The 11,781-nt window shown below is 35.9% G+C and overlaps 1 protein-coding gene across 6 annotated transcripts in view; it reads left to right on the top strand.

The window, feature by feature from the left end:
- FAM172A (family with sequence similarity 172 member A) overlaps positions 1 to 11,781 on the top strand; it is a 257,802-nt gene that overhangs the window by 124,537 nt on the left and 121,484 nt on the right. For all 6 annotated transcript variants that reach the window (XM_042866181.1, XM_042866178.1, XM_042866179.1 and 3 more), the window contains one exon: positions 7,767 to 7,985. In XM_042866181.1, coding sequence (XP_042722115.1) covers positions 7,767 to 7,985 — 219 coding nt within the window. The remainder of the gene's footprint in view (positions 1 to 7,766; positions 7,986 to 11,781) is intronic.

Below are 11,781 nucleotides of genomic sequence, written 5' to 3'. Positions count from 1 at the left end.
GGATTAGAAGCCACTTCCCTTTTTTTAGGGAAGCGTCTGAATGCAAATACATGCTAAAAGCAACTTAATTTTTTTGTCATTCAGATAGAAGATTTTTAGGCTGTGGTCACAAATGATGATCAGCACTAAATGGATGTTGCCTTGAAAGACTTCGATAACTTCAGTATTTTACGGAAAACACTTAGTGTGTGATGTATTTTTCTTCTACACTGCAGAACAAAAACCTGACACAGAGACCTTCAAAGAGATTTATGTTTTATCTGTTTCGCTGTAGTAGTGTAATGTGTATAAATTCTTGCAGATGAAAGGTGAAGTAGAACAGCTTGGCTACTCGTATTGCCTCAGCGCAAGCTAAAGATGTTAAAAATCTAGACAAACCTCTGAGCCCACTGAAATGTCAACAGAGCACTTCACGAATGTTTACAAAAACATTTTACACTGTTAGAAAAGAGAGGGAAATAGAGTACATTTTAGAATAAGTTCATTTTTTCATCTTGTGCTACATAATAATATAAGCTTAAAACTTATTTTAGGACATATTCGTTATGAAATACAATTGAGAATAATTAAGACATACTGTGACATTCTCTGGGAGGAGGCAAAGTGGACTGGAAAACAAATTTGCAGCAGAGAACTTTTACTGTCAGCTGAAAGGATGCTGAGAAACACCATAGAAACATCAAAAAATTCTGCAGTCAGCTTCATCTCTGCTTCTCATTTGAGCATAAGTTTCAGAGAGTAACTATTACTCTCCTTGGCTTGCCTACCAGTAAATGAGAATTAATAATTATGTATTACTAATGTGGGTGCTGCAAAAGTATTTGATAACCTTTGTGTTTCTGGTGCATTGCTTTCAAGAAGTTCTGTATAAAGCTGAATGACCTTTTAACCAAAACCTTAGTTGAAATGTAAAATATGCAGGAGTTTCCTGTGTGAAACTTTGAACTGCACTGAAGCTTCTACAGTTTTTGTAGGAAAAGAAAGTAAGGTGGTTTCATAACAGAGGAGAAAAAGCCTTCAGAATACAGGGGTTAATTACAGAAAGGGGTCCTACAAGATGTCATTAAAAGATGCCAGGCCTTGGGGGAAACTGGTGAATTCGTCCTTTCATGGATTGTATGGACCCCAAAGCTGTGCACAGTTAGTGAAGAAGAGCAGAGACTATTACTGCAGCCTGGACAGTTATTATGGAAGGATTATTTGCAGTCCTGTACTCTGCCTGTGTGGCTGAGGTGAATCACTTCCATTCAGCCTCCATTGATAGCCTGAAACTCGTGTTAGAGAAAGGTGATGAGGCTGAGGTTTATTAAGCAGTGTTTGAAGCGCTACCTGAAAATGAACATAATTATTTTCTATTAAATCGCAGTTTAGTTAATGCTACTGCATTTCACTTTTGATGAGAAAAAATTTTCTGCTGAAAGCTGTGATGAAATTAATGCTTACAAAGGCACAGAAGTTCCCAACCAAGAATAGAGGGTGCAACTGAAGGAGTAAAATCTTTATGGTACATGGATGTGTTTATGCAGTTTTGGCCTTGGGAACAAACGCCATGAAACAAGATTGCAGATCTTATGCACAGACATATTTAGGTTGCTAATTATAGATATATGTGGAACATTCATCCTTTGCTAAACTTTTCAACAGCAAACTCAAAATATGGTAACAGTTTATCTCGTCTTTTTTTTTTTTTTCTTTTTTTTCTTTTTTTTCTTTTTTTCTTTTACCTTTGAATATTGATTTGTTTTGTATGGCTGCACCGGCTCCAAATTATTTAATATTGAAGTGAAGCATACCAGTGGCATATTTTGTGCTTTCCAACTCAAAGTTAGTATATGGTGAAATAGGATGAATACAGTTCCGCATGCAAACAGACACAGGCTAAATGCAGTGAGGATTTAGAAGGCAGTAGCAGAAAGGAAATGAAGAGTTTATTGTTTTTATAGCTCTAATATCCATTAAAAGTTAGTAACACAGCAGGTGACAGTTTGGGTAAGTGTAAAGTGAATGTTTTGAAATAAATAGGAGTTGGGTGACCTGGGATGTCAGGACTCTAGACAAGGGTGTGTGTTTGTCAATATATCCTACATGTTTTACAGACTCCTCAGGGAACAGGGGAAGATACAATTTCACCTTTTCTGTGCCAAAACATTTTAATTATATCTTCTTCCAAGTACAGCGGTTCAGTAACCAAGGAGCTGACATTGATGCATGTGTTGATAAAGCTGCAAACATTCAAAATGAGATTAACAAAGATTTTGAGGAAAGGGTGACAGCTAATTTTGCACAGTATTCTGCATCTAATTCAGGTCAGTGTAATGATAGAATATTTTATAACGGTTGTGTCATCCAGGGGGACTTTTATGATGCTTTGTGTTTTTGAGTATTTGTGTACGCAAAAGTGTAGTTCTTCATACAATATTCAAACTTTCTATTGAACCTCTACTGGTTGTAGCATAAGCAGGAGTAAACTTTAGCATTTAGAATCTTTTTTTATATATCCATCAGCATTCATTGCAGTAATAGGGTCCTTTTGTCTTTTCAGCCTTGAAAGTATTGACTTCTGATGAGAAATGGAATCAAAACTAGTGCACCCATCTCGTAGCGTTGTTTTCTACTTGCAAAAAGATCGGATGGAAAGTTATATTAAATGTATTTAAATTATCAAACTGTAGTTTCTTTGTATTGTGTGAGACCTTTTGAGAACATCTCAATGTATTTCTGTTCTATTCTCCTCCTTGTTTGAAGGCAACTGACATTCTTCTTTCACTTTTCTTTTTGTTTGTGAAATTTTCTTCTTTTTTTCTATCCACTCACTTCTCCATCTGCTTTCACTTTTGTTTGCTTGGGCCGTCTCTCATCCCAACTTGATAATGAGGAATGCGGTGTGACCCTGACCTCTATCAGCCCATGCATGACCTTCTGACTCCCCCACATAACCTTTGACCTTCTCTTTGACAGCTTGATTAATTACCCTGTGTTATGATTTATGAGTAAGTGCTATGTAAAAATAATAGACAACAGGTGGTCTTCTAAAAACTTTTTGTGGCATGTTTTCTTTTCCTGCCTAGCTTGATGAGCTATTTTAAGTTGGGAACTTAGTGGGACAATGCGTGTTTGGCAGTAACACGGCATTTTTACACACTTGGACACAGCGCTGGAATTCAGTGCGCCAGAGCTGAGGTGTAGCTGGGACAAAAATATTGCAAAGTGTTAGCAGGGTGCAGTTGCCAAAATGTACATAGGGTGGAAACAGAAAGCGGAGTCAACTGACATTTCAGGCGTTTCAGTCTCAGGTCACGTCTTGAGAAAATTGCTCAAATAATGGAGGGGGCATTTTTCAAGCTGAGCTGCATCTCCAACAGCTATGTTTACTTTAACGCTTCACTAGTGGCTTCTGATTGGTTGTCATGACCTCATCCCGCTGTTGCACCTACGATGTCGCAACAGTGACATATATGTTCCCTTCTTGTGAAAAAGATGGGGAATAAACAGAACGTACATCTTTCAGAAAGATGAATGGACGTTGCCATGTCCGCTTTAACCACAGGCAGGTTTAGGAGACGAACACTTGGAGTTGCATTTCCCTTGGGAATTAACTCTGGTCGTGCCGCAAACAATCCATACAGAAGTATGAACTTGGGAATTCAGGGTGATAAGGCTTAGGAAAATGGTCTCTTTCAGACCATTGCATGCAGTCCAAAAACATAGTTACGTAGGTCAAAAGATTCTTCTCCAGCCCTGACCTTTCTGGTCACATATGGTATCCCATCTTGGTGGATTAATATGCAGAACTGAATGCTTTCAGCTCATTATTCATTTGGCCAGGCAGAAGAGGTTTCAAAAGATTGAGAGTTTACCTCAAATACTTTGAGATTTTTTTTTTTTTTTCTTTTCCACCTCAGTCTTACTGCCAGATGCAATAATTTCCATGTTCTCTCAATTTCAAATGGCTTGCTTGAGCTTCCAGTAAGAGACAAAGCACAGTTGCAATTCTGGCTTGCATTACGGTGAAAAAGGCCCTTCTACATTGTTCTGCCTTTGTAGTGAAGGTATTGTAACTGAGATTTTTGATTCTTTCCAACACTTGACTTTTTTCAGCTGTCTTCCCTTTCTATCATCATTTCCACTACCTCCAGAAGTGTTTCTTGGAGGTTGATAGCAGTTGGTACAGTTGATGTTTTGCTGCCAACTTATCCTGAAGCTTAACTTTTCTGAACATTAAACAAATTGCAGGAAATAGCTGTTATAGAGTATTCCAGTCTGAAAGAGACTGTGATTGTGCCCCCTGAGCTCGTAGATCAGAGACAGGAACTTGTATTTATCAGTGCCTATCCTGATTATTACTTCTCATCAAAGATATACTAATGGGTGATGCAGACAAACTATGTGACTTATCTAAGACACAGACTTCTGTGTGGCATCTGTATTCTCTTAGATATGTTTGATTTATGGAAAATTTTCTTACTGCTGTTACAAAATTTGACTTTTTACTATGATAAAAAACAGAGCGCTTTACACAGTGGTTTAACATTCTGCGTGCACTGGATCCATAGAAAAAGCAACTCCACAATTACATACACAGAAAACATATCAAACTTTAAACTTCCCAGAATTACAATAATTATTTTCAGTAATTAGTTCACTACTTTCACTAATTAGTTCACTACATTTTTTAATAATGCTGTACATTCATCAGAACAGAAGTTGGTATTTTTAATGCCATTGTGAGGTACGTACTTCTGACCATGACTTCTATTTAAAGTTATTAATGAACGTGATTTTTTTGGTTGCTAAATAGTTATGCCGAAGATTGTGTATATTGCCTATTATTAAAGTTTCCTGAAGGCCTGCTTTTAAGTATTAGTGGATTATTTTTTATTGTGTTTTGCATTAATTTGCATTTTGTTCAACCACACTGAAGAGTTCCACTTTTTTTTTTTTTATTTTCTGATCACACTGAAGTTTAGTGGTGCAGCTATTCTCATATGACTGCGTTTTTAAGAAATGAATTGAATTTAAAATATGTTTACACTGATGTTATCTAAAGCTAAGTATGCATTTTCAATGGAAATTAACAGAAATAAAAAATGTTTAGGTTAAGGCTGATTAAATCCGGAACCAGGTGCAGTTTTGCCAGACTTAGTTTCTCCGCGGTGCTACTATCAAATGCTTGTTACTACCAAATCTTTCTGGTACTACTGTTTACACGTTTTAATTTCAGATGCAGAGGACAAGGGAAAGAGAATCATAAGCAAAACAGTCTAAAGTGTATTATTTTCCCAAGAGAAATTCCTATGAATTATAAGGTGATTGTTTTTCCCACAGATGAAGAAAAAAAAAAAAAAAAAAAAAAACTCAGTTATTACTAATTATTTTAATTGTACTGACAGGAAAGATGTGCTTTCTCGGGAAAAAGAAGCTTTAAAGCGTAGAGGGAGATGCGTTATGCTGCTTAAAATATAATTGATAAAAATCCTCTAATTGATTTATGACATGGGGAATTTAAAAATGGAATCGTATTTCATCTGTTGATGTCTATGTGAAAAATTGACATTGTGTCCTCATAAAATTGGACAAATGAGTCATGTAATTTTCAGTTACATAATCAATAACTTAGACAAATTCTACTTCTTTGATGATTTATGTGTCTGTTTTGTGGTCAGCTAAAAGTGGACACAGGGTTTCAAATTCCTGTAACACTTGTAGACCTATAACAAATACATGAATTTTGCATTTGGCATTGTATAGAAAGTAAAAGGAATCGATACGCAGAGTGTCTCTGCTCAGAAAGAGCAGGTCAAGATGAACAACAAAGGGAGCAGCCTGTGTTGCGCGATGAAACCACCAAAGTGCTTGGTGATGAGTGTGGGGATAAGTTAGTCCCTGCTCCACAGTGAGCAAGCTGAAGTCATGCTTTCATCCCCAGTAATTTAGTAACACGTATCTGCTGAAGCGCTGTTCTCCCCTGTGCTGGATTTGGGGCTTTGAAATTTGTGAGCTGGAAATTTATCTGCTGATAATGTGGTATTGTGCGTCGATACAGGCAGTGAAGGCACGGGTAGCTTTTGAGCCATGCCTCCTTTTGTTTCACGTTTTTCTTTGCCCCTCCCCTTCCCTCCGCTTATTTATTTGGCTATTTATTTATTTACATTTACCTAAGTTCAATTCACTCAGCGGAGAGGGCAGGGAAGAAACATGACAGGAGACCACTTACTCACAGTACCGAATCTAGTAAGGAGGCAATTTTCTCTTTGGCCTATGGTGACCTTTTTTGACGATGTCCCTTACACCAGAGACAGTGTACTGAATGCCTCTATTTCACCCTGTTTAGCAGAGTGCAACAGTGTCCTTTAGCTTCGTTTTGGTGGGAGGAGAAGCTATGGCAGAAATTTGAGAAGGGCGTGAAAAGTTGTGCGGACACAAGGAAGAGGGGTAGGAACTTCCTTCAAATGTGATTTTGATAACTAGTCGAGTGTGTCCAACTGTAGAAAATCACTAAGTGACAATCTGTCTACCTGACAGTGATCACAATGTGTTACAAGATTTTTGAATAGCTCTACAGATTAGAATAAAGCAAGCCCAAATAAAGTATCTTTTGTTAGCGTAGATGTGGTTTACTCTGCTGAAGCTAGGTACGTGGACTTCTTTGATCTTCTCGCCTTGCCTAAGTGCAGAATTGAGCACTGAACGAAAAGCCGGAATAAAGCTGTTCCGTTAGATAATTAGCGTAGACATTTTCAAAAAGTGAGTCTTTATTAAAATCTACTTTTAAAGGACAGCTTGATTTTCATTGGGAACCCATGGTAACTTTAAGGACTCATCTGTTAAATGCACGTGCTTCCCTTTTTCTCCCTGCATTTGCGATGATCTTTCACAAATATTACAATTCTTATATGATTTACCATCATTTAAAAATCATAATAAAATGATTGGCTGATTTATTCAAGATTTATTTCTCATTCATAAATTCATGTATTTTTCAACCAGCTCATTTTCCAAGGCACAAAAATGCAGCTGGTATGTTCAAAAGCATCCTGCAGGTCACAAATTTTCTCTGGGTTTGTTGAATATGGGACATAATCCCAGTGAAGTTTTAGAGCAGATTTAAAGATGTGCTTAAAAGTCTTCTCCACAGTAAAACAGTTGACTTGTAAGCAATACCACTGAATCAGTTGTAGTATTGATTCATTGTTACTGCTGCTGTTGGCTTGTCAGCTAGACAAAAGGTTTCACTATTTTAAACTGTGCTGAATAATTTTCCCATGCTTTCCTTAATATATATATATGAATTCTCTCCATCCTTTCTCTTTTAAAGGTTTTTATTGGCTGACTATATAGCTTTTTATTCAACATTATGTAGAGTTTTTAAAATAATATTTTGCGTATAGTTTTAATACGGTTTTCTGAAAAAGTCATATAACATGCTTATGAATAAAACAACATATTAAATTATTTTAAAGGTAAATCAGCCAACTTCTCTGATGCCGAGGGATGTGTATATGCATTAGTGCACGCACAGACGTATTCACACATCAATATCCCTTTAATGACTGAAAAGAAACAATATTCTTAAAATGTTCTTCTAAAAAATTACGTTATGTGAACTTACTGAAATAAATATGTGTTTTTAAGAGCATTAAAGTAAACAGAAAGCATTTTCAAGTATCAAATCTCTCTTTTCATATTTCTTTCCTTGTTTTTTTCTTGTTTTTTTCTTTTTTTTGTTTTTTTCTTTTTTTTTTTTTTTTTTGTCTCTTCTAAAACAGGAGGGCTATGGAGTAATAGTACTGAATCCCAATGAGAACTATATTGAAGTGGAGAAGACAAAAGCCCAAGTACAGCTGTCTTCTGATAGCTCAGATGAACCTGCAGAAAAGAGGGAAAGAAAAGATAAAATCCAGAAGGAAACAAAGAAACGACGTGACTTCTATGAGAAGTATCGAAATCCACAGAAAGAAAAAGAAACAATACAGATGTATATTAGAGTAAGTTTCTTTTACTTTTGTTTGTCCTTGTTTACTAATGGATCGATATGTTTGCTGTCCATATTAGCTAATAAATAGCATGCTTTTTTAAAAACAAACATATTTCTGCAGTGACATTCAAGAGTTCATACAGAGTTCCTAGCTCTTTATTCTATTGATATTTTTCGTCACTTACTGAATGTAAAGTAAGTTTTGGAAGAGTTACAAAACAGTCCTTTCTAATTTCAAAGAGGAACTTCAAATAAACCCCAGAGGAATGCACTGGTGCTATGAAGAAAGGGAATGATTTAAGGAAGACTCATTTTATAAACAGAGGTGTACATATGAAACACTTTCTGGTGCAACTTCAGCAACACATTAGCTTCACATGTCATGCATGCATTTATTGTATTACATTGTCATATACTGGGGAGGCAGTAGTTATGGAATGATAGATTTTTAACATATTACCTGCTGAATTAATAATGTATTGTGGAAAATACTGGTGTTCATCTTGCTTGGTAGCAGATTTACCCTATAATGTATTGTTTTCATATGAGCAGCCATCCATTGTGTTTCAGCTGAACTTCTGAAGGCAGATAAAGGAGGAGAGTTATTAATATCTTAATAAATATTTAAGCTAGAATAGTTCGAGAATGGTGTAATGAGGAAACTCTGTCCCCTGCTCTTTTCTTACTCAGTGAACCTTTGCACTTTGTAATGCTACCAGCATGGGATCGTTATAACAGTGCTACCCGAGGATTTCTAATTCTGCAGGGGGCACAAACAATATTATTTGCACTTTGACACATTCTGCTTCATATACATACTATGCATTATACATTTGAGACTGAGTCATGCAATATCCAAAGCCTTTATTATGGAAGTTAGCATTTTCATTCAACAGTAAAACATGTCAGAAAAGCCACACCGTGCTTAAATCAGTAAAAATGTGCATGTCCTTCTGTTGTGAAATATAGAAAAATCCAGCACAAGAGATGTTAGAATCCTCTTAAATTTTAACGTGTTCCTTTTAATTGTGGTGTAACATTGAAGTGTTTCTAGGAGAAATACAGCAGCAGTAACTGTATAAGAGATTTTGTAACCTGGGCATTAAGAATCACTAATACCATAAATATTACTGTGTCTTCTAAGAAATATCTTACGACTGAGAACTGGAAACAAAAGGATCCATATACACATTCAAAGTCACTAACAGAGCACTACTGTGGGATTTTTTTATTTTTTTCTATCTATGTGCTTCTTTTATGAAATATGCCATTCTTCCTAGTGGTCAGACTCTGTTTCTTAAGAGGCTTCTGTCAAATTGCATCAGACGCCGGTGAACATTGTTGTGTAGTCCTGAAATGTGTTTAGTCAGCATGCTGGTTCAGTATCCTCTTATTGAAAGTAAACCTTTTTTGATACCTTTTTAGCAGTTCCACCTTCTCGTGGCTCTTTTGTTTGATGAGGCATGAAATCTGGCTTCAGGAGGTTTGACCCCCAAAACGTAAAATGCATGACTCCATACCATTTTCTTTTTTACGTGGGTCTGTGCCTCAAATACGACTGTTCACATTCTCTTTTATTCAATTTTCTTCAAACCAAGGGAAAAAGTTTTAGTGAAAGTGTATGTGGTAGTCTTCTTTCCAGAGTGAAGTAACTGAAATTGAGCTTTCTGATGCAATTGGTGTTTTTTATTCTGAAAGAATCCCTTTATATATATATATGTAATATATATATATGTTTCTTAAATAGACTCTGATGCAGAGAGTTTTTCTGAAACAGAATGAAAAATGTCCTGCTTTGGTGTGTGGCGGGATACATTACTGCAATTCACTTGCCTGCTAATTTCTGAAACAAAACTTGATCACTGATGGAATACCATTTACTCTTCTGGGTAGAACCGCTAAGTCTGTAAAAACTTAAGACAGGTGGTTGCAACAGGAGCCGTGAATATAGCATGCTCTGCTCTGTTGATAATCTCCCCAGGCATAGCATGATGCAAACAAAACGGTGCAATGCCATACATACAGTGCATTTCCTGCCTCTCACGCTTGGGTCTGTTGAACTGTGTATGCTACTGAAAGCACCCTTTTCTCACACCTTGGGATCACCGCCTGCATTACTTTAGCTGTGGGATGATGATCTTTGGAGCTAGTCTCAGACAACCTGAGAGAGCAATTCAAATGCAAAAAAATGAATTTTACTTGCCCTGTGGTAAGGAATGCTTCTGACTCACTAACATCTTGAATAAGAGGAAGAAAAATCATACTTTACAGAAGTATTTAAGGATGGTATATGTTTTGGTAGTGATATCATTGAATAATTTTGAAAAATACAGAGTAAGCGTTAGATCACCTTTGCAAAGTAAGGCAAATGGGTACAAAGATTCAAAATTTCCTCTCAACAGCTGTGGTAGATACATACCTCAAGATAAAGTGAAGGCATCCACTGCGTCTAACATTGAAGGATGATTTGTGTGTGCCAGATATGCTGGAGATGTTGTTTCTGACTGTTAAGAAGAAATGGGAATAAATATCCTGTTATGTTATCATAGGGTCAGTAAGACAGTGTTGTGTTCTGATGAAATGCCGGATGGTGAAATTAAAGGCATCTGGCTGTTGGTCCAATGTGTGCAGTTAGATCTTCCAAGATGTACGAAAATGAAATTCTCCCACTCCCACAAATTTCTTTAAGTATTTTCTTTATTTTTGTAGGAAAATGCAAATTAGCTGGGATATTCAGGAATATGTAAAAGCAGAGTCTTAAAATACAAAATCTCAAATTGCATTCTATTTTTATGCACACAAAAAAAGAATATAAATAAAAACGACTATTAGACTGTGTAGTGCATTAACGCAGTGCCTGAAAGATCAAAGTACTTATTGTTTCATGCTGTTAGTTTCTTTAACTAGGAAATAATGTACTTTCTGGCATACATTTTAGCTTGTTAAAGGGGCTGATTTGGTCTGGGCAATAAACATCATGTCAAACATTATGGCAGAAAAACCTGCTTAGTGTGTTTTGTAATAAGACAGAATTTTTTGTTCTTGAAAACAAGTGAATTCATGAGTGAAGACAGAAAATATCATCAGTTCAGTAACAATCTTACAAAATTGGTTTCTTTTTTAGCAAGGCAAACCAAGGAGAAAATTTCTTGATAACAAGTATTGACTATAATGCTTCATAGAAATATTAAATAAAAGCATTTTACTTTTATGTAACGTTAATGAATGCAATATGAATTTTACTGGTCTTACTATTCAGATTTTCACTAGCATATTGCCAGCAAATCGTTTTTAAAGCATCTGTTTTTTAATGTGTTGAATGCAAAATTGAGTCAAATAGCTAAATATATGCATACTTCCTTTTAAAAAACATATTTCTATCCTTACTTATAGATACTACCATTTTTTCTTAGACCACCAGAGGCTGCTGCTGTACATATTGGCTAATGCTTCCCCCAGAAACTTAATGCCCTACTCAGCCTTCATTTATTACTGAACTAAACTGAGAATTTGTTGATCTCTAACCTTTTTCTATGGAAACAGATCATACAGGCTTAAATGTGACATGATTGTTCTCTCCATCCTCCAAGCCATCTCCCACTCCCCACAGATTTTCACATTGACAGTGTCTTCTCTATGTTAAAAGACACTTAGAAATGTAAATCAGTATTTATCCCCTTCTAAGTAGAATTCACCACTTAAACAAGTATACTGAATGAATTCTGAAATGTTAGTAAAGAAAAAAGTATAAATCACGTAATTTTATAATAATAGTAATTTGCAATAATGTTGTTGCCACAATAGTC

This window comes from Lagopus leucura, unplaced genomic scaffold, assembly GCF_019238085.1.
Source record: "Lagopus leucura isolate 7727_CA_CO unplaced genomic scaffold, USGS_WTPT01 Super-Scaffold_810, whole genome shotgun sequence".
Taxonomy (NCBI): Eukaryota; Metazoa; Chordata; class Aves; order Galliformes; family Phasianidae; genus Lagopus; species Lagopus leucura.
This window is presented reverse-complemented; position numbering and strand designations above follow the sequence as displayed.